Genomic DNA, 23,318 nt, shown 5'->3' on the forward strand with positions numbered 1-23,318 from the left:
AAAATAACCTATGCAATGATACCAAACAGCAAGGGTCTACCTCCAGAGAGCGGGGCAAGCCCACAACTCCTGCACCAGTCTCCCCTGGAAATTAAAGGACATGGTAGATGTGAAAGTACGGTGTTAACCGCCTGGGGTGGTACGTGTGGCAGCAGCTGAGACGCGGTTGTTTTTACTGTTTGCATAAGCAGATGAACCCCAATCAGGAACTCATAAAATTGTGCTGACTCCTGGGTGGACCTCTCCCTCCCTGATCTCAAACAAACAAACAAACAAACAAACAACCTCTCCACCCTGGAAACTATCAGTCCTCCAGTGCTCCCTGCTTCCCTTCCTGGGACAGCACCCCTGTGGGGTCCCTGGCCTGGAGCCCAGCACCCTGTCCCCACCCAGATTGCTCTCCCCTGGCTTGGCCGGACTAAGTGAGAAGCGAGGAGACCTCGAATTGCCTTTGTCAGCAGGTCACAAAGACACAGGTGGGCCATGTGTGTAAGTCAAAGTCCCCTAGTACCCACATTCAAAATACGCTAACCTAATTATATATTTTATTTAACCCACTGGACCAAAACAGACTTATTGTAGCATATAAATACAAATATTAATGAGAGCTTTTCTTGAGTAAGTCTTCACAACCCATGATGGCCGACCCTGGTTTAGCCTGGCCACATTCCCAGTGTACAGTGGCCCTGGGGCTCGTCCTGCAGCCTCACACAGTGCAGCTTTCAGGAGTAAATGAGTGATAGATTCCTGTTGCCTCACCCAGGAAACAAGCCTCAAATGGCAGGATTTCAGGTCCTTTCACCTCAAGCCACACAGGTGCCTCCTAGTTCTTCCAGTCCTATGTCCTGGCCCCTGATGCCCAGAGCTTAGTGAATAAAGCAGGAATTTTCTGCTCAGGCAAGCTGGAGCTCAGGTATTAATTGTAGATGTGTGAGTTGAGCAAACTGCCTAACCTGGAAACTTGTCTGCTCCTAGGTGAAATGTACGTCTCCTTCCTCTGCCGTGAAGCTAGAACAGGCTCCTCCTGCACCCAGAGCCACTGGCCCACCCGCCAGCAGCCTGGCATGCCCAGAGTCTCCATTCTGCTGGGCCCAGGGCTTCGGGGGCCCCCTCTGCCCCCTCTGAGCCAGTACAATCTAAGAGCGCTTGTGGCATGATAGCACCTCCTGTGATAGTCTCACTTTCCTTCCAAGAGCTTGTTATTAGCGATACCCACTGCCGATGGAACCATCTCCTACCCTCGTCCTTGTCATAGATATTTATCTAATATCCATTATTTCACCCCAGGCCCTGTGCTAGGCCATAGAGTTTCAACAGAGAACAAGGTAAACAAGATCTCTGCTCTTGCAGAGCTCAGAGTCCAGCAGGGGAGAGACCAAACGACGTTTGACTCAGACTCCAGCATGTGTAAAATATGCTTCATTTTCTCTGAAAATCAATTTCCCTCTACTCTGAATGCCCGTCCTGCTGGAACAGCAAGTCACTCAACCTCAGCCTTCTCAGAATTGCCCCCACCCAGGCGAAGCAAAGGTCCTGAGGCTTTAAAGGATGCCCAGGCACTGGGGAGGTCCCCTGCCCACCCATGCATCAGGGTCAGTCTCTCCTGACCCATGTGTGGAGCAGAGGAGCTTGGTGTGGACATGGGGGCTGACCTCGTAGGTCAGCCTGCAGCCTGCCCCATGGAGGTGAGCTGTTTCCTTGGGCTCAACAGCTGTGAGCTCGTGTCCTACAGACTGCTCACTTCCTTCCTAGCCCAGTTTTTTTTCTTTTTTTAAAGATTTATTTATTTATGCATACAGAACTGGGGTACCTGCCAGAGGTGCTGGGGCGGTGAGAGGATTCACCAGAGACAGAGTGGGGAGCAGAACAGGCCGACTGATGAAGTACACTGCTAAGGGGAGCAGCGGGCGGTCAGGAGAGGTCTGCCGCACCATGTGGGTCACCTCCGGGGCGGGGATCGAACTCATGCAGAAGTGGCTTTAGTTTTGTAGTGCCGTGCTTTAACCCACTGCGCCAACAGGGAGGGCCTTGCTCCAGTTTTTAATTGCAGGACAGGAGGATGCCAAACCCCCTTCCCCTTGTTCTCAGAGCCTCCCTCTCTCCTCATCCCCCCCACAATACCTTGTGTAGTCTTCTCATGAACACAAGCTTTGAAGACAAAAGCCAGGAGGGAAAGTCTTGCAATTGCTTTCTACCCTGCCTCAAACGCCCCCCGAAGCCAGAAACCCAGAGCCTGCTGCCTGCCAGCATAAAAAAGAGAGAAAAAGCAAGAAGTCCAGAAGGCAAACACACATGCATTGATGTTTGAATGAATTTTTTTTGTCAGGGTGAGGCTTGGAAACCCAGTACCCCTGAGGTGGTAGCATATGTTCTGAAATGTGGAGATATGCAGAATTTGCCTCAATGAGGTTCTGCCCCTTCAAAAAAAAAAAAAAAAAAAAAGAGATGGGTAAGGAAAGAAAAATATCCTTCAGATACCAACCAGAGGTGAGACCTGTAAGGACCTCTCAGAGGCTCTCTGGGTAGGCAAGAGGCAGAACCAGAGAATCCAGATCAGAATTGGGACGAAGCCAATTCCGCTGGTCCTCACTCACCGAATGCAGCACCCCAGGCCAGCAGGAAGCAGGCCTCTGCTTACACACCTCAGGAGCCCCCACTTCCTCCCAGGGCAGTCTTGCTCTGAGAGTGAGCTTCAGCCCTCCTCCAGGGAATTTGTGGCTGCTGATACTGGCCTTAGTTTGCATAGAAAGATGTGGTAAAATCATTCCCCTCTGGGACCCTCCCTGGTGGCGCAGTGGGTTAAAGCACTGTACTATAAAGCACTGTACTAAGAATCAAAAGCTACTTCCACATGAGTTCGATCCCCACCTGCCCCGGAGGTGACCACATGGCGTGGCAGACCTCTCCTGGCCCGCCCGCTGCTCCCCTCAGCAGTGTACTTCGTCAATCTGCCTGTTCTGCACCCCACTCTGTCTCTGGTGAATTCTCTCACCCTCCGCATCTCTGGCCTGTACCCCAGTTTTGTACGAATAAATAAATAAATCTTTAAAAAAAAAATCATTCCCCTCTGATCACTGATATTTGAATAATCTGGTGCCAGCTGCAACTTCTCCAAGTCTCTGTTTGCTTTTCTAAGAAATGTGCACAGTAATAGTATTGAATGCTGGTCTCGGTTTCCCTCAGATAATAAAAAGAAACAGAATTTGTGGAGAAGGACAGCAATTTAAATTGTCAACAAACTGAGGAGGACAGCAGATTCCTGTCTGAAGGGCCACGGTCCTCCTCTTTGGTAGGGTGCAGGGGTATTTATGCAAAGGAGTAAAAAGGGAGATGGGCCTGCATGTCATTTTGGTGCAGCCATCTGGAGATTTCTGGGGATATTCAGGTGGGCACCCCATTGAACAATTTCCTTACTATCTTCTGAGGAACATTCTCTTCTTCTCAGAATGAAAGAAGATAAGATTGTTCAAGGAAGAAAGGCTATTTAACAAGGGTAAATAAAAGAATTAGGAATTCTTACTGGTGGGGCAGGAAAAAAGATGGCCTTTGATCACGGTATCAGTAGTACCACGTGCAAGTGTTATATATTACCTCTGAAGAAAGTGGAACACCCTTCCTCCTTCCCCAGGATGAGCCTGCTAAGTGCGTATGGACCCTGGAGTCAAGCTCTCTGGGTTCACACATGTGTGTACTGGGCAAGCTGCTTCATTTCTCTGTGTTCACGTCAGGCCCTGTGTAATAAGATCAGAATGATACCTACTTGAGATAGTTGCTCTGAGGTTTGTATGAGTTAAGCATTAGTCACAGGGCTGATAATTTCCTTCTTTTTGACTCTCAAAGACCTATAGGTATGTCCCCTCAAGTCTTCCTCTTTCTGGGGATAAAACACGTCTCTGTTGCACTAGGCCGCCTTCCCCCAGGTACAGCCAAATAAAAGGAGGTATGCTGGTGTGCACAGCTTCCTCACAGTGTGACTACAGAGCTGAACAACCCTCTGAGTGGGAGGCCTGACCCTCCACAACGGGGAGAGGGGTCCGTCGCCCCTTGCCTCCCCTGAACCTGCTCCCTTGAAGTCACAGCCTGTGCCACAGCCGGATCCATTTATAGCTCCTAACTGGACCAGCCTCCTGGAAGGCACAGCTCACTGGGTGCTCCTACCCTTGGTGTCTCTCCTAGTAACTCAGCCACAAGTGATAGAGTACCAAGATGGTGGCCTGGGGGTAACCTCTGAGAGAGGCTGGTGACACTGGTGGAGGAAGCCAGTGGTAGTGTAAGCCAACTCAGGGGCTACGTTCTCCGGCGGGAGTCTGGACCAAGTAAAAGACACTGTCAAGGGCCCTCCCTGGTGGCGCAGCGGCTTAAAGCACCGCACTGAGAAGCTAAAGCCACTTCTGCATGAGTTCGATCCCCGCCTGCCCCGGGGGAGATCCACATGGTGTGGCAGACCTCTCCTGACCCGCCCGCTGCTCCCCTCAGCAGTGTACTGTGTTGATCTGCCTGTTCTGCTCCCCACTCTGTCCCTGGTGAATCCTCTCACCCTCCGCATCTCTGGTCTGTACCCCAGTTCTGTATGAATAAATAAATAAATCTTAAAAAAGAAAAAGACACTGTCAAGACGAGGTGCACAAAGGCATGTGCTTATTTTCTTGTGATAAACAAGGAGTCGGTAGAACTAGCACCTCCAAATACACTGTCTCCCTGAGGGGACAGCAAGGTGAAGTTACCTAATGTTTGGTGTGGGAAGGGTCTTCAGAAGTGTCACTGCCCCTGGTGTATTGCTGGTCCTGTCAGTCTCCATTCCTTGCCATCAACCTGTCCAACATGCCTTATCTACAGCACAGAAGTCTGCAGAAAAAAATTTATCTTCAGGGAAACATAAAAGTGTGTCTCTGATCTCATCTAGGTTATATTTATGGACAAGAAACTAATATACAAGGTGACCTGGGCCAGGATAATTATGAAGTTAGAGACATTGATTGAGAGATCAGTGATTTTTTTTCCCCTTGCATAGAACTGAGGTATAGACCAGAGGTGTGTGTGTTGGGGTTGGAGGGGGGGGGAAAGGCTTCACCAGAGACAGAGTGGGGAGCAGAATTGGTGGATCTACTGAAATGCACTGTAAGGATGAGACAGGAGAGGTCTGCTGTGCCATGTGGGTCACCTCCCTGGCTGGGGATCGAACTTATGACACAGCGGTGCTAATGCTGAGACTTAGCCCCTAGGTCACCAGAGAGCTCTGAGGTTGATAATGATCCTTATTAGAATGCTGTTTATTCTAAAGGGTGAGGAAACAGTGATAAGGATGATGATTTTGCTGATAGTGATAACATAAAAAAGCATTGGCAATACCGGCCAGTGTTCCTAACAGTGGCGATATGAAGGATGGTGAGAGTTAAGGTGACAGAAATAATGATATTGGTAGTGGTAATGGTCATTTTCACAGTAATGTTAACGATACTGAGCACAAAGTTCATCCATTGGAATTTCATTCATTCTTTTAAAACCACTTGGTAAGTATCCCTAAGGCCAAGAGCAGTTGCAATACTGTTGGTCTGTGTAGGGATGAGATGAGAGTCCATCCCTAAGCTGAATGTCTGGCAGCCAACTGATGGTGCTTGGTTGTGTGTCTCAGGCTGAGGACACTCCCTCCCAGCAGAGCCCTCGGGAATCCCCACAGAAGCAAGATGGTTTCGCCCAGATGGAGCCAGACCTGACTGTGATCCAGTTCATCAAAGGTAAGTGAGTTCAGACCAGACTAGTGGGTGGTATGGCATGGGGCACCACCTCTTCCTGCCTTTCTCCACTGTCTCTCACACCCCAGGACCCTCCTGGGCACCACACACTCTCCCTGTCTTTGTTCATATGATCCCCCCTGCCTGGAACATAATTTTCTGTTGCTACCAGCAAAATCTTCCTTATCCCTATAGGCCAAATTCAAGTGCCATCTCTCCTCCTCCTTGAAGCTCTCACTATAGCAGCTCAGATCTATACCAAATACTTGTCCAGCCCTCCCCTCAGTGAGCTTTTGAAGACGGGGCCTGTGCTGGCTCATCTATAACCCTTCTTCTCTACTGCTGCCACTGAGCGTGCAAACAGAAGGCTCTCAGTAAATATTTATTAATGTCCTAGACTGTGGCCTGGGTGGAGAGAGCCTTGGGCCCAAGGCCAGAAGGTTGGTCTTGTCCTGAGTCCCTGCTCCTCTTTGGGCCTCAGCTCTCCTATCTTACAGTGAGGGTTCGATTCAAAAGCCTAAGATCCATGTCACTCTGGTCGGTATCCAGAGCTCATGTGGCAGCCAGGTTGTCCTGCTAAAGACCTGGATCCCATGAGCTTTGAGAGAGCAAAATCTGCTGGGAGCCAGATTTTATAGGACCCTGAACAACAAATCAAAGGCCTGGCATGGAGCTCTGCATTGACTAGCGTACAGCCATATAGAAGTTACTTTCCTTCCCGAATCCTCATCTGAAAGATTGGGTCAATAATCCTTGTTCTGCTTCTCTCAAGGACTATTAGGAGAATAGAGTGAGATGATGAATGGAAAGCCTTTATAAACTATTTTTTTAAAAACCTTACTTATATAAGGCACAATTATTATTTCAGTTACCAGTCCTGCCCTGCTAATATTATTCTGTTAGGAGAGTGATAACCAAAGGGTTTGCTTGACACCTTCCCACGACCCCCTTCACCCTACTGAGGACTTTTGCAACAGGAAGTTAACTAGGCCCAGTTTGGGAGAACAGCTTCCTAAAACTTGATGTTAGGATACCAGGAATCCAAGCCCCTCTTCCACCACACAACCCTCTCCCCCAGTTCTCAAGTAACCCCAGGAACAGGGTAAGTGGATTTGAACTCCAAGGGGCTGGGCCTAGAGACCCTAACCTGAGTTCACCCTTCTGTTGGAACACCCTGCACACTGCTCCATGGGAGAGTTTATTAATCATGGCTTTGGCTCTTGCCCAGAGGGAAGTGAGGCCCTCTGGAAATGGGATCCTGGAGCGGGTGTCCTAGACCAGACTGTCTCTGGTGATTTTAGCTTCTATATGAGCCTAGAGGAGAACAAAGCCCTCGGGACTGGCCACTGGTCCTGAGGGCTTTCTGCTGAGCTGCGAAGGGCCACATGACCCTGAGGCTTAGCCTTGACTACCTGGGATACGAGGGGGTCAGAGCGAGGAGGAGCCATGGTTTGTCCGCTGGAAGAGTCCCTGAGCCAGGGAAAGCCCTTATCTGAAGGCAACGTAGTCTCTGAGCTGGGCGGGAGGTGGTATTTGATGGGGGGAGATCCAGTCTCTGTTCTCAGGGAGGGCCCTGTCTGATGAGGGAGACATTGTCATTGAGCTGGAAGTGGAAGCTGCATGACAAATGGGAAGAAGCATGAGTTCCCAAACTGAGAGGGCAAGTGTCCCATCTGAAGGTCACCTGGCCTCTGAGGTGCAGGAAGACCCCACCTGATGAGGGAGACTTAGTCTCTGGGTCTCGAGAGGCCCTGACTTGTCTGATGGCAGCGACATTATGCTCAGCGGCCTCTGAGCTGGAGAGTCCCTTCAGGTCACCTTTCCTAAGTGAACGGCATATCCCTGACCTCCAGAAATTTTCCATTGGTTCTAGAGACATGCTGAAAGGGGGACAGAAGCAAAGTCCACCGCCGTGACCGTGACTAGCACAGGAGAAGGGGTGGAGACGGAGCCCTCTGGAGTGAGGCACAAAAACCCAGAGTAGTGGGCTCAGGAGCCAAGACACTCCAGGCAATTCCAGGCCTTGTCCTGGCCTCCCTAGGTGCACTCGGGTGGGTCCCTGCCACATCCTGAGCCCACCTGCACGACGAGGGCACCTGTTAGCTTGGACCAGCTCATGGAAGGAAGGAGGCTGGCGCCTGGGGTGAAGACCAGCATCACACCTCCCCAGTTCAGATGCTGGCTGAAGTGTGGCATGTGTAGCGACGGCCTGGAGACAAGAGACAGACCTGGGACTAGAAGGAGGGAAGTCCCAAAGCCACAGCTCCCTCCCACCCTGCCTGGACATTTTCTGGCTTCTAAGGAAAACAACTTCTGACCTAGTCCAGGGAACTGGGGAGCCAGTTATCTTAGGCATGCTCGGAAGGCAAACAGAAATCTCCCATGACATAGGCCTTACTGCTACAGGAACAAAAGGGCGCCTGCCCAGCCCATAGCAACCCCAGCCATCTCTCCCTCCACCCCTGGGTAGCAAATGGTTTGCTCCTCTGATGCCTCTTCCCAGAAAGGCCTTTGCCCCCTCGCCCCTAGACCTTGTGTCTAACTCCAGTCTCACCTGCAGCCAGGAGCATCGCTTCCTCTTGTTAGTGGACAGAGGGTCGTGCATGTGACAACATTCTTGGACACACCTTGGCTGCTGCTGCCAGTGAAGTCCTTCACCCCAGGGCTGAGACTTACCCTTTATTTTTAGGGTTATTTTTGAGATTTACGAGGGAAACCTGTCAACGAGCCACACTTTTCAGAGTAAGCAGAAGTTTGGAGACGTTGTCAACCCCAGAGCAGTCACGTTTATGCTTTGGCCTCTGTTGTGCCCTGAGGGGTTCCTTTTCCTTTCCAGTCTGCCTCCCAGTGCTCCTGCTCTTCAGGTTCCTCCTCTTGGCTGACCCCCAGGCCGCTGCCCAGCCCACTCAGGTCTCGCTTATCCTGGAGGTCAGATTCTGTCTCAATATTTTGATATCTGATCACATGATAATCCATTCATTCATCCTTCATTCATTCTGTAAATACTTTCTGGGTGTCTACTATACCCTGGGCTCTGGAGTTTTAGCAATTAACACGAAAGACAAAAATCCCTGATTTTTAGAAGCTTATATTTTGGGGAGACGTGGGGGAGCAATACAGTGTCCAAATGGGTAAAACATGCAGTGTGTTAGGTAAAAAAATGTTATGGGGGAGACACAAAGAAAGGAGAGGGAGATCAGGATGGGGAGGCTGTCCCACACTGGGAAGACGGAAGCCTGGGTTGATTTAGAAAAAGCTGAGAAAAAAAGGGGGGTGGTGGTGAATACGACAGATAGAAGAAATGAGGTGAGATGGGATGAATGAAATAGAATCCCATACGATGGCATGTACATGGAATTGAGTTCTGAATAGAACTGAATGGAAAGAAATGCAGCGGAAAGAAAAGCAGTTTCACTCAATGGAAAGGAAAGAAATGGATTCGATTTAAATGAAAAAGGGTCAAGGGTAGTGGGACAGAATGGAATGCAACAGAATTAGATGGACCAAGGTGGGATGGATGGAAGGGGGAGAACAGAAGAGTTTAAACCGCACAGCACAGGATGGGACAGAAGTGAATGGCGTGGTTGGCCTGCCAGCTTGACCTTCTCCCCACTCAACAGTGTTCCCCAAGGTGCTCCTGCGGACTCTGCGCCACCCCATCTTCCTGCTGGTGGTCCTGTCCCAGGTGTGCACGTCATCGATGGTGGCTGGAATGGCCACCTTCTTGCCCAAGTTCCTGGAGCGCCAGTTTTCCGTCACAGCGTCCTACGCCAACCTGCTCATCGGCTGCCTCACCATCCCATTGTCCATCTTGGGCATTTTGGTGGGGGGCGTCCTGGCCAAGCGCCTCAACCTGAGTTCCAAGCATTGTACCCTCCTCTGCCTGCTGGGGGCGCTGTTGTGCCTTCTTCTCAGCCTGCCCCTCTTCTTCATGGGCTGTCCAACACACCAGATCGCAGGCATCACCCCCCAGACTGGGTGAGTAGGGATGAGCATGAAGGGAGGGGATTGGTCCCTGGCTACCTCCCTCCCTCCCTCAAATTTCACCTCCTCCAAGCCCTGTCTCCTCTCCTTACTTGACTCCATTGTGAGCTGTGAGAATTCCTAAGGAAGGTTCCGGTGAAGATGTCAGACACCACTAGACGGGGCTGGGCAGCTCAGGTTGGGGTTGAAGCTAAGTGGGGTGAAGGCTGCAGCACTTTCATGGATGGGGTCTCTAGAGGCCTGCTGAGCCCTGTGCTGGACCCAGCTCCATCTGAGGGGCAGCTTTGCTCTCAAGCAGAGGAACCAGCTCAGAAGGGAGCACAATTTCCCTCCCTAGGGAGCATGGGGGCGGGGTGGGGGGGCGGCTGTGAGGAGGGGCTGGGGGGTGCCCTGTCAGGGACGCTGCAGAGAGGACCTAAGGCCCAGGAAGGCTAGCCAGGGCAGCTTGGAGACGCTTGGATTTAGAGCCTGGAAGTTAAAATTCTATTGTGCCGTGACCCTAAAATTCCAGAGTTCTTTTTCCAAGTCTTTAACAGTATCTGCCTCCACTGTTGAGGAGGAAAGTCTCTGAGGCATCAGCCCCCTTTCCCACCAAATACACTGTTTCCCTAGCAGCTGTCTTGGAGAGGATGTTGGAAGCTACATTCCTGCCCCTTCCAGAATGACTTGATGTTTTCTGGGAACTGCTTCAGATGTAGGCTAGCTCAACATGCTGCCAGCCAGAATCCCCCAACTTTCTACATTCCTCTCTTACCCTGGCCACCTCTTTCCCCACCAGGTGCCAGCTTCCGACACCTGTGTGTCTGTGGCGCCAGAGTAGGGGCCTTAGCTCAGGGCCCAGACTGCTCAGTTTGTTGGTCTCTTCCCCGGTGGGCGACTGCTGGCTACAGTCCTGCTCTGGTCACCGCAGGGAGGCTCCCACCATGCCCCTGTGGAGGCCTTATCTGAGGAGGGAACCAGCCTTGAAATGACTTAGAGTAACAAGGAGGGATTTGAGCACAGCTTTTACAAAGCAAATGGAAGGAAAATCTTCCTGCTTCCACGCCCTAGTTCTCTTTCATCTCCTTTCATCTGCTGCCTCACACAGGGTGTCCTCACCCGTATTCTTGCAAAGTGGCCACAGAGCGCTGGGTTCTAATTCGCTGAAGAAGGCTTTTAGGACCAGCTAAGAATTGAGGAGAATTCCTCATTCTTCAGCACCACGACAGCTGGAGAAAACAGGGTCCCCCGTGAGCCCAGCGCCATGTACACCTCCATGTATTCACCTTTCTGGGAGCTGGCAGGTGGATCCTGGCATTATCCCCATTTTACAGATGAAGACAGTGGGGCTCAAAGCAGTGACATTGTCTCCAGGGTGGCCCATCTGAGAGGGGCACAGGCCAGAGCCAGGGTCACCCCATGGGAGCAAAGGGTTCCGAAGAGGCCCCCTCCCACCTGCTCTATCCCACTCAGCCCTCTAGCTACTGGCAAGGGCAGCTCCGAGAAGTGCCGAAGCACGGCCAGGCCACCTGGCACCCCCCCTCCCACCACCACCACCACCAGGAGCCTTCTGCTCAGGGCTTGCACTGTTCTCCTCCCTGCAGGAAGCAGACACCGTGCTGTCGGGCCTGGGGGCAGAGGGACTGTGCTGGTGGAGGATGGAGACCCCCACCTTAGAAAGGGAGTAGACTTGCCCTGGCCCCTGCCCACCTCCCCACTCTGGCTCCCGCCTTCTCCATATTGCCTCCTGCCCCCCTACCCACTCTCCAGCCCCTGCTAATTCTCTTCTCCAAGGAGTACAGGTTCCACTAAGCTCTCCAAACCCATCCCTCTGCCAGCCTCTGCCCTCATTCACCAAGAGCCAGGACTTTGGCCTTCCCCTCGGGCCTCCTCCTTGTAGGTTGGCCCTTAGCTCCTGAGAGGTTTGTTGCGCTCCCTCCTACTATGAAGCCAGGTCATACTCTGAGTCTCAGGGGTCACCTCTGCCCCCTCAGGCCCAGCCTCTCTTCTGACATCCTGCTGCCGTTTGCCCCACCTCGCCCTGGCCCCTCTAGAGTGGGGCGTTCCTGGGACACAGGGACAAGCCCGCAGTGGGAAGCAAAGGACTCCAGTCTGCCCTGGATGCTGTGAACAGAGCATGGCGCGTGAACAGCAAGGTTGTGAGGCCACAGGAGGGCCAAGGAGGGCGCAAAATGGCGCAGAGAAGCTGGAGGCCAGAGAGGCAGGAACACACCGAAGGTCCCACAGCTAGTCAGGTCTCCTGATCAGGTCCCCTGAGCACAGGTTGAATGTCTTTTTCTAAGGAAAGCAAGTGATCCAAGTCTTCGAGACAGAGGTTTTGTGCAGCTGAGGCTGAATTCTGGGAGGAATTTATCCTGCAGTCCCCAACAAGGAGCTTTGGGGAGCAGAACTGTTTGCAGAAGTGGTTCAGAGAGTCATAGGATGTGGAGGCCAGAAAGGATCTCAGAAGGCGCTGGGCCAGCCCCTGCAGCGCCCAGCCAGTCTCCCCACTCACATACCTCCCGTGTCAGGGGCTCACCACCCTGCGGCAGCCCTGACAGTGAAACACCTCTGTGTGGAACAGAAATCTCTGCTCATTGCTCACTGGTGGAGAGCTGGGCAGAAGGATGAGGTGACCCCTGTTTGTGGCCCGAGGGAGGGAGAGCCAGGTTAACCCCGCAGGTCTTCTTTCCCCAGGCCACAGCCAGGCCTGGAGCTCTTTCCAGGTTGCATGGAATCCTGCCCCTGTTCATCAGATGACTTTAACCCGGTCTGTGACCTCAACAACCACGTGGAGTACCTCACGCCCTGCTATGCAGGCTGCAGGAGCCGGGTGGCCCAGGAGCCTGTGGACAAAAGCCAGGTAGGTCCCACCTCAGGCCTCCACTCTATTGCCGTGGACCAGCGCAGCAGGAGCAGGAGACAAGTTTCAGGGACGGCAATTCTGGCACAGGGTGGACAAGGATGAGGCTGAGTGACAGACAGACACGACTTCTAGGAGTGCATATCTGAATGTGATTTATTTTTAAGAGTGCAGAGCATTTATACAATTTTTCTTGGCAAGCAAATATAGGGATACGATGATTCTTTCAATAGAAGTATGACAGGTAATACATTAATTTCTTTTTGTTTCCGAGATGTTGCCAGGGGCCCGAAACCAACTTGGGTCCCTAGGAAACCACTGTGTATTCAAGGTTCAGTGCTGCTAAACAAATGCCCTATCTATCCCCTATGCCTTTCTAATCCTTTTAATTACTCTCTCCATTCATTTCACAAACCACCTGGTATAAGCTCTCAAACCACCTCTCAATAAGCTCTCATGGACAGCCTGGGCCTAGCCCTGCGCCTGAAGCCATAGCACAGAGTTGAACCAGAGCTGGGAATCTCAGGGGTGCTGATAGGCAGGACAAGTGGTCCCCACAAATACATTCGAGGGTGGGAGGGTATAATAGAATTAAAGATTATAAAGGAGTTTCTCAGAAGTAAATCAGTATCGAGAATAGAGGAAGTTACATTCTTATCAAGAGTATCATTAGAAACGAAGCACAGTATTCATAACATTTCTTTAGTTCAGTGCATTGTGTGTCAACAAATCAAAAAGTTACAGTGACCATTCGAGAATCAGCCATTCCTTTATTCCTGGAGGGCCACGTGTTCCTCCCATGTGTCCGGTACCTTGACCGTGCCACGCTCTAAGGATTTCTCACTTAGGCCTCGCGGGAGGGGACGTGGCACTCTATCTCTATGGCCTTAGCCCTCCCCTGTTTGAGGGTCTGAGCGGCTCTCACCTCTAACATTCTCACTCTCTGACTCTGACTCTCCTTCCCTCCCTCCCTCTACTTTCCTTCCTGCCTTCTGTCTCTTTCTATTATTGGCTATAGAACATTAACCTCTCAATAAGCTCTCATGGACAGCCTGGGCCTAGCCCTGCGCCTGAAGCCATAGCACAGAGTTGAACCAGAGCTGGGAATCTCGGGGGTGCTGATAGGCAGGACAAGTGGTCCCCACAAATACATTCGAGGGTGGGAGGAGAAACATCCCACTTAGTAGGACCTGAGAAAACTTCACAGGATATGACATTTGGATCTTCAAGGGTGAGCAGGCAAACTAGGAAAGAGCAGGGCACTACAGAGGCAGAGTCTGGAAGCAAGAGCATGCACCACACACACACACACACACACACACACACACACACACAGTGCTTCAGAAAACTGCAACGAACTTGCTGAAACAGAAACATAAGTGTTCATGGTGGGAAAGCAAGACCCAAGAAGGAAGGCTTTGAATGCCAGACCAAGTGGCAACTTTAGCAGGGAAGCAATGGGGAGCCATGGCTGGGTTTTAAGTAGGTTAGTGCCAGGGTCAGCTCTGCATTTGATCACACCTAGTGCCACAGTGTGGAGGAAAATGGGCAGAGTTCAGTCCAAGAGACAGGGATAACAGTGGACACTAGCACAATGAGTCCACTTAATCAGTCATTTAGTCAGTCAACAAACTTTCATAGCATATCTCTGCTATGCTAGACCCTGTGCTGGGGTCTGAGGGCCCAGAGCCAAAGGACCCTGCTGTCATGGAACTCTCTGTGGGAAAAGAGGGCAGCAGAAGCAGAAGCAGAGCCTTTTTGAAGTGAATCTTAGAAAGGCCACTGAGGCCAGACAGGCCCCCTTGTATGTGGGGGTATGTTATCAGGCATTGTTGTGACCGCACCTCCTTCTCTCCATCCCCCTCTGTCATACAGAACCCTGCTGTCACATGGCTCTGTCCATCTAAGCCCATGGTCCTCCAGGGGAGACCTAGGGCCCAGGGCTGGGGCAGAGTGAAGCACCCCCCACAGTGGGATTTCATAAGCCAGTCAGGAACCCTCTGGGCTGTGTAAACGGTTTGCATTTCAAATACCCACACCCCCAGCCTTTTGGGTCTCTTAGCACTCACTGTCTTGACCCGGTTAGATTTCCCAGAGACCACTTTCAGAGGTTTCCAGGCCCTGGCAGCTGAAGCAGAACCCCAAGGGACAGCGAATTCCTGTGGATGTGGGCCCCAGAGTGTTAAGGCCAAGTTCAAATTCCTGTTCTGCCTCTTACCGGTTCTGTTACCTTGTGCAATTGACTTCCACTGGGCCTGTTTCCTGGTCTGTCAAATGGGGGTGATAGTATTACATGCCTGATAAATATTAGACACTTTACCTGGATAAATTCAGGAAACAGCAAGGGAAACAAGTCCATGCCACCTGACAGAATGTGCGGAAAGCACTTAGCGCAGTGCCCACGAAAGTTTTAAGCACTCAGTAATATACACTCTTGTTGTGAGTATTACACGCTTGAAAAATAAAATCCAGCTGAGTCTACTGAAGGGTCAAAATGGCTGTGCTAAATAACTCACATGTCAGACAGCATCCTACCTAGCAAGCAGACAGGCGTCCCGAAGGGTCAGACAAAAAGGAAGGTTTTCATAGGCTGAAGGGGGAAAAGGAAAAGGAACAGTGCCATTTCAGGAGGGCCCCTTTTCTCTGGGGATCAGACAGAACCATCAGGACAGCCCAGCTTGCCCTGGTAAAGGATTCACTTCTGAGAAGATTGACTCAAGAATTAGCTTAGGCATTAAGTCTGGGTTTGCTCACTTGAACCCTAGTACAAAGGACACCACTTTGGGCCTCTTGTCTCTCTTTTTTTTAAAGATTTATTTACTTATGCATACAGAACTGGGGCACAGGCCAGAGGTGCAGGGGCGGTGAGAGGATTCACCAGAGACAGAGTGGGAGCAGAACAGTGACGAAGCACACTGCTGAGAGGAGCAGGGGGCAGGTCCGGAGAGGTCTGCCGCACCATGTGTCACCCCTGAGGCAGGCGGGGATCGAACTCATGCGAAGTGGCTTTAGCTTCTCAGTGCTGTGCTTTGACCTGCTGTGCCACCAGGGAGGGCCTCTTGTCTCATTTTTAACAATCCAGATGGAAATGGAGGCTCAGGAAGGGAGCGGGTGTTACCCAAAGTCTTAGAGCCTGAGCTGGGACTAGAACCAAGAGTCCTGGCTTCCCAGCTCAGCCTCCTCAGAGGTTGTGTTGGCGTGACAGGGCCTGCACGTCCAGCTTGGCATCCTCTCAGCAAGTCCGCCTCCTCAGCCCACTGAGCAAGTGGTGCCCGAGGTCCACATGCTTGCGCTCAGTAGCCATTTGTGAATGGGCGAGTCACAGGGGAAACTGGCAGAAGTGACAGCTGAGGGGTCTAGAGCCCAGGGCTGAGGCTGGGTCCCTGCAGAGTGAGAGCCAGGCAGCTGGCGAGACTGAAGCCACTCAGAAGGACTTCCTGCCGTGGGACCAGATGCGTGTGAAGGAAAGGTCTGCAAAGCCAGCCCTCTAGGCTTCTCATCGTCCCAGCCACCCTCTGCCTCAAAAAAGGATCAGGGCCAGGAGACAGCCTTTCCAGTAACCTTGCCTTGGAGCATTTCTCTCCTTACCTGTCCCTTACCTGTCCTTCAGCCTAGTGGGCCGCTCAACCAGTAGTTGAAGATCCCAAAGCTGCTTTTTTGCTGGGTGAAATGCTTTGTGCCCAGCAGGTCACACAAAGGCATAGGAGCTTTGCAGAAAATGGAGATCTCACTCTGGACCCCCCACCCCACCCCTACACCGCCCCTCCTCCCCCACAGAGAGCGTGAGCTCTCTCTCCCCCACCTCCCTCATTCCACCACTCAACCTTCTCTCAAAACCCTCCTTTCCACCTTCCTTCTCCTCCTCCTCCTCCTCCTCCTCCACTGCCCAACCACTCTCTTCATTGGGCCTGTCCACCTGGCACCCCGACTTCCTCCATCCTGCTGTGACCATAGCAGCCTTCAGCCGTAGGTCTGTCTCTCCCATGCTGAAATCTCCCCAAGACTCCCAGCATCTACCTCGGGGCTTCCCAACCTTTTTCCCACTGAGAAATGCTTGAGGCTGACAGCGCCAGAGGCCAGAGACCCAGAGAGTCCTGGCAGCCCAGAACCAGCCTGGCCTCCCTGAGAACTGATGAAACCCCTCCATAAACTCCTGTCTCCCTGGGAGGCTGCAGGGCCTTTGGTGCACAGATGGAGAAACTCGGGTCTAAGGCGAGAAGGAGAAAAGGCTGAGCTTCGGGCTTTGCTTTGCTCCTGTGCCGAGGCCTGAGAGCACTGGCCATCTGCAGCACTTCTGAAAGAATCCTTGCTCCAGCAAGGCTCTCCAGGCCAAGCAGGGGGTGGGCATGCAGTCGGCAAACGTACCTGGGCCAGCCAGGGACAGGTCCTTGCAGTTTGAATAGGGGCCAACTTTTCCTCATATTTTATGATCCCACTTCTCTGAGGAAGCTCCTATTAGACCTTTTAGAGTGGCAGGAGGAGGGCTGGCCTTGTCCTCTGCCCTGCAGCCCCACACATGTCAGAAAGCTTATGCTCCCTTGTACAAGTTTCTGCGAACACCTTAGGGCCAGGGCTGGTTCCAGGACTCTGCTCTCCTGTCCAGGTTCTGACCTCACTTAGAACTAATGCATGTTTTACTTGACTTTCGGATCCATAGATAGAGTCAGGAAAATCAATATTTTCAAAACTTTATCCAGCATTTTGAGCAGGATGATTAGGAGGGCACCCGGTCCACCATAATTTTGGAAACAAAAGTCCAGATTCTTCTTTCATGTCCACTTTTCTGGATCTCAGCAAGATCTCACCGCCCATCCTTACCCCTTCACCTCCCCACCCCACCGACATACATATTGTCTGTTCTAGGTAGAAGGAAAGATTTGCTGGGTTCTTTCATTAGCTGCTCCCTCTACTTATGGCAGTTTTCCTCCTGGAGAACTCCTATTCACTCCTCAAAACCCAAATCCAGCACCCCTCTTTGATGATGCCTTCCTTGCCTCCTGCCTGCTGGCCTAGGCCGCCTAAGTGCTCTGTGCATCTCCCCGTCCTGTACTCATGTCTCTCCTTGAGAGTCCACTCATGAGCCTGGCACCCCAAATGACCTCAGTAAAGTGGGACACTGAGCTGGACATTCTGTTTCCTTTCCAAAGCACTCTTTGTAGCTTTGATTCCTTACACAAAAGGTCAGGAAGTGGGAACATTCTGATATCAACAGGAAAAAGTAAGAGTGTGTGTGTTGAGTGCGTGCATGGGGCATTCGAGTGTATCTACGTGAGTGTGTGGTGTGTGTGTGGTATGTGAGTGTGTGTATGACATGTGAGTGTATGCACGTGAGTGTGTGGTATGTGAGTGTGTGTGTGTGTGAGGCACACAAGTGAATGTGAGTGTGTGGTGTGTGTGTATGGCATGTGAGTGTATGTGTGAATGTGTGTGTGGTGAGTTGTATGTGTGGCATGCGAGTGTATGTGTGTGAGTGTGTGTGGTATGTGTGGTGAGTCGTGTGTGTGGCATGCAATTGTATGTGTGAGTGTGTGTGGTGAGTGTGTGTATGGCACGTGATTGTGTGTAGACTGAGTATGTGTGGCATGTGAGCGTATATATGAGCATGTGTGTGGTGAGTATGAATGTGGTATGTGTGTGTGGTATGAATATGTGTGGTGTGAGTGTGTGGTATGTGTGTAGTGAGTTGCATATGTAGCATATGAGTGTGTGTGAGTTGTGTGTGGTGTGCGTGTGTGGTGAGAGTGTGTATGAGTGAATGAAGAGTGTGGTGTGCGTGTATGTAGTGGGTGGATGTTAGTGTGGTGAGTGAATGTGTGAGGTCTGTGAGTAGTGTGAATCTAAGTGTGTGTGGTGTGTGTTGGGGACGCTCTCCTGGGCGCCCTCCCTTTTCTCTTCTCATTCCTCTCCCCACATCCTCGGCCTGGGCTCAGTCCAGTTGTGCTCAGACGGCCTGTTTCTGGCCTCCTCCCGGATGCGCCTGCCGCCCTGAGTCCAGCGTCCAGGCAGCTCGGGCCCAGCTGCTTTACACCCTCTCTCTCCTGGGCTTCTGGGGCCTCAGGCCCTCACCCGGCTGCTTGTCCTTGGAGGATCCTGAGGGCTCTTCTCCCCCGCCCCTCCCAGGTTGTCTACACCAACTGCAGCTGTGTGGCCGAGGATGTCCCAGTGGCAGGTGGATCCTGCGACTCAGCCTGCAGCCACCTGGTGCTGCCCTTCATGCTGCTGGTCAGCCTGAGCGCGGCCCTGGCCAGCATCACTCACACCCCGTCCTTCATGCTCATCCTAAGGTGAAGCCCGGAAGGCCCAGCTGGGGGAGACGCAGGGCCCTAACCACAGGCAGGGCAGGACCCTGCAGGAGGAAGCTGGAGGGTGACGCCCACTCAGGGGTCCTGTTCCCTGCCATAGAACAGGTCCTCCCTGTCCTGCCTTCATTGCCCCCAGCCACCCCTTGAGATGTTTTCTCCTCATTTCACTGATAAGAAAACCGAGGTCAGGGCAGTTCAGGACTCCTAGCAAGAGCCGGATAGGGAAGTACTGACCCCTCTAGCCTGAGCAGAGGGTCAGCCACCCCAAAGGTGCCGCCCTGGCCTCCCTGTCAGAATTTGGAGGAGATGGAGGTGGAACTGACTCCCAGCCCCACCCACCTGCAGTTGGGCAGCTGGGGGCACAGAGAGTGTGTTCAGAAAGCAAAGGCATCAGAGCGTGGCTGAGAAGTCTGTCACTTCAAATCCACTCACTCCTCAAGTGCTGGCTATCACCCAGGCTGTGCAGAGCTCCGCCTCTCTGGGCAAGAGCTTTCTGGCCAGGACTGGGGAGTGCCTGCTAGGCCTGACAATTGTCCCCTGAAGCCAAAGTCAGCACCTCCTGGGGGAGGAGCTAGGATAAGGGGCCCTTGGGGAAAATGCCGATTTCTGGGATTTTCTGCTGGGATTCTTTCATTCCCTACCTACTTTCCAAAAAGCCCATCCATAGACCAGGAGGCCCACAGAAGGGCCAGAGGAATCAGATGTCCCAGCAGGCAGCCTGACGAGGAGCTCATATAGGTCACATCACCCAAATCCTGTTCTGACGCCCAGCAGCCTAAAGATCCGAGGAAGGCTCAGCCTGCCTAAGCATGGGTCTTCCTGTCTGCGCAATGGGACTAACTGTGCACTTGCCTCATGGGAGTGTGGGGGTCAAGGGCCGGATGACGAGCCTGGAACCTGCACGCCATCAGGCCTTGCAGGGCTGACTCCCGCGTGAAGCGCAGCGGCACTGCAGAGCCTGGGAGGTTATCTGTAAGATGGGGAGAAAACGGCATCTCAGGTTGCCATGGGGATAAAGGTAGGTCAGGGAGGATCTGGTCTGTGAGGAACTCAGCTCCCAGTTTGCCAATTGTAGGAAGAGGAGAATTTGGTGTGGCTGGGGAAAGGCGGGCGGGGTGGGGGGGACGGAGGCATCTGTGACCACAAACGCAGGGAATTTAATGGAGGAGCCCTGATGGTCAGTGCGTGTGCCTGGGACGACATGGGAGCAGGCTCTGTGGGTTGGAGGAAAATGGGGTACAAAGTCTATGCCCCAACCCATAGGATTTCAGGCTGGGGGAAGAGCGGCGCAGGGTTTTGGGAGAGAAGGGGTCATCAGAACCCCGTGGGCTGGAAGCCTCTCGGCCCTCATGCTGCTGTGTCCCTGCTTGCTAGGGAAGTGAAGAAAGAAGACAAGACTCTGGCTGTGGGGATCCAGTTCATGCTCCTGAGAGTCTTGGGTAAAGAACCTGCTTGGGCTACTGGTTCAGATCCCCACAGCACACGGGCTGGGGGTGCAGGGAGCAGTGGACCCAGGTCCCACCTTTGGGTCTCCAGACCCATGGAGCAACAAACTTGACCCAGGTGTCCTGGAGGGGGGTGTGCAGCAGCCGGACAGAGTCAGGGAGGCAGCATCTGACACTGGGGTAAAGAGGGGCTCAGGAGGTCCGGGTGGTTCAGAGTCCCTGGTGGGGGGTGTATTGTGGGGAGTAAGGAGGTGCAGGGATGGAGGGCCCGCTGTCCCCTGATCTCCCCTTCCCTGATCAGCCTGGATGCCCAGCCCTGTGATCCATGGCAGTGCCATTGATACCACCTGCTTGCACTGGGCCCAGAGCTGTGGGCGTCGGGCCGTCTGCCGCTATTATGACCATGACCTGCTCCGAAACCGGTAAGACTGGGGATGGGGCGGGGGCGGGCTGCCAGTTGGTGTGGAAAGGGTGCTGGAAATATTCTCAGGATCCCAGGCAGGACACCAGCAGGGAGGGGCGGTCTACTAACAACACCTAGCAGGCGCTGGATGCTATACCCAGTGTTATCTATGGGCCACCGCTCCTGTTAGACCGCACCTTTCCCTCTCACAGATGAGGAGAGACTTGGCCTAGTGGCCAAGGCCGCACAGCCCACTCTGGCTAGGTCCAGCCTTGAATTCACACTGTCAGCTCTAGACTCTGCAGGAAGATGTGTTGGCGTGGAGGAGCCTGGGAGAGCAGGCGCAGCTGTCCAGTATGGGAGTGGCAGGGATTTGGGGTGCAGTAGGAAGGCCCTGTCCGACACAGGAGGTCAAGGTCGAAGGCCCAGTCTGTCTTCCTGACCAAGTGCCCTACCTTTTCTGGGACTCAACCCTCCCCTCTGCACAGTGGGGGACACATAGGAGCCTGAAGTCAGAGTTTGCTGGCCCCGGAGCCTGGGTTCTTAGCCAGACTGAGATCAGGGAGTTGCCACTTCAAGGTCCCAGATAGAGAATCAGCCTTGGTGAGTGAGGACATTGTCTCCAAGGTCCATTGTCTCCAAGATCTCAACACACAATGGTGATCACCGCTGAGACCACCTGCCACCAGCCCATGGACATCGAGTCCTGACAGTGAGGGCTGAAGTTCAAGAATCCTTGTTCTTTCTCCAGGTTTATTGGCCTCCAGTTCTTCTTCAAGATCGGCTGCCTAGCCTGCTTTGCCTTGATTTTGGTCATTCTGAGGCAGACAGACAAAGAGGAGGGGACCAAGGTGACCATGTCCAAGCCTGGCCTGCAGAAGCAGTCATTAATATCTGGGCCTGAACAGAAGCCAGATGAATCCAAAGTGTGAGCTGTCCCGGGGCCCCACCCTGGCCGAGACTGGCAGCCATGGCAAGGACTGACTCTGGCCCTCGGCCCAGGACTGGGTTTGGGGAGTCCTGTGTTCCAGTTCCAGTTCTTCTGCTAGCTTGTTGGGTAAATTCAGGCAAGTCGCTGGGCCTCTCTGGGCCTTTATTTGCTCATCTGAACCAAGGAAATTCAAAACAAACAACCTTAAGCGTTTGCTATGTCCATGGCTTCTAAAGCGAGTATCTACCCTCTTCCCCTCCGAGCCAGACTGATCTAAAACCAGAATTTCCCGCATGGCAGGACAGTGTGTCTTTCCCCCAGGTGTCCTGGAGTGAGGACGTGGACAACAGCAGCCAGGCTACTCTGCACATCAGCTCTAGCTCCACTCTATAGCTCACTCAGGGCACCGTCTTGAACTCCACTCACCCCCTCTTCCAGTGGAAATAGACTTGCTAGCTTCAGGCTCTCTCCAGCTGTGACCCTCTGTATGGTCAGATGGACTCACAACGCTCCCTGATGCCCATTAGGCCTGGAGGTGGGGCCCACACAGCCTCTGTCAAAAGTGGCCATTTGGCGCCCCCTGCAGGCAGAGGTGGAGCTGGGTACTAAGGGGAAAACCAGGGGGAGAAGGGAGATGGTCTCCCACTCTCAGGACATCCAGGACCAGCAGGGCCCTCCTGAGGGTTGATGTGAGTTGGGGCAGAGACTCACTCCCAGGACTCAGGAAATCCCAGTTCTCAGAGCCATGGTTATAGCAAAGCCTACTCACTGCTTTAGGGGGTCAGGGAGGGAGACACAGTACCCATTTTCTAGTTTCAAAGGCCAGGCATACTTAGCACATACCCTCACTGGTACCCTCACATTGCCAAGATTTCCCTGTGACTTTTTTAAAGATTTATTTATTTATGCATACAGAACTGGGGTACAGGCCAGAGGTGTAGGGGCAGTGAGAGGATTCACCAGAGAGAGGGGGCCCTCCCTGTGACTTTTGTGACTAAAACCCTCATTTCAGTATTTCAGTGCTCCAATCTGTGTCACTTGGAGCTATGGAGATAAGGTCTGTTTTTGTGACACTATGTTTTGGGGAGTAAAAGGTGGCTCTGTGGGCCCTCCCTGGTGGCACAGTGGGTTAAAGCACACAAAGCACTAAGAAGCTAAAGCCACTTCAGCATGAGTTCGATCCCCAGCCCCGGAGGTGACCCACATGGCGCGGCAGACCTCTCCTGACCTGCCCGCTGCTCCCCTCAGCAGTGTACTTCATTGATCTGCCTGTTCTGCTCCCCGCTCTCTCTCTGGTGAATCCTCACACTGCCCCTGCACCTCAGGCCTGCACCCCAGTTCTGTATGCATAAATAAAAAGAAAATACAAGAAAACTTTACTTAAATAATATTATTTTAAAAAAATTGCTCTGTGATTTCTGGGTTGGTAAGGACCAGTTCTTTTTAGGGTCTGCAATGCTGGGATAATCGTGTCAGGCTCTGAGGGAGGTTCCTGGCCACTCTGTGGCCTTCACATGCTCTACCTGACACTACCCAGAAGCCATCAGCCCTGTCCCAGTTCTATGTGTCCATTCTGGGCCCGGGGGCCCAGGGAGCAGCTGGGGGGAGGGGAGCATATCTCTTGTTTTGTTTGTTTGTTTTGTTTTGTTTTTGCCTTCTGAACAGCTCCTAGGGTCTGG

General features: G+C 52.6%; 1 protein-coding gene across 1 annotated transcript in view; it reads left to right on the forward strand.

The window, feature by feature from the left end:
- SLCO2B1 (solute carrier organic anion transporter family, member 2B1) overlaps positions 1-22,561 on the forward strand; it is a 49,393-nt gene extending 26,832 nt beyond the window's left edge. Inside the window, exons 8-14 of the mRNA XM_012725737.1 lie at positions 5,633-5,735; positions 9,353-9,710; positions 12,393-12,558; positions 18,679-18,842; positions 20,235-20,299; positions 20,607-20,727; positions 21,460-22,561. Coding sequence (XP_012581191.1) covers positions 5,633-5,735; positions 9,353-9,710; positions 12,393-12,558; positions 18,679-18,842; positions 20,235-20,299; positions 20,607-20,727; positions 21,460-21,640 — 1,158 coding nt within the window. The 3' untranslated portion in view covers positions 21,641-22,561. The remainder of the gene's footprint in view (positions 1-5,632; positions 5,736-9,352; positions 9,711-12,392; positions 12,559-18,678; positions 18,843-20,234; positions 20,300-20,606; positions 20,728-21,459) is intronic.
- Positions 22,562-23,318: the final 757 nt, after the last annotated feature.

Source organism: Condylura cristata, unplaced genomic scaffold, assembly GCF_000260355.1.
Source record: "Condylura cristata isolate star-nosed mole 26May11 unplaced genomic scaffold, ConCri1.0 scaffold00015, whole genome shotgun sequence".
In the NCBI taxonomy this organism is placed as follows: Eukaryota; Metazoa; Chordata; class Mammalia; order Eulipotyphla; family Talpidae; genus Condylura; species Condylura cristata.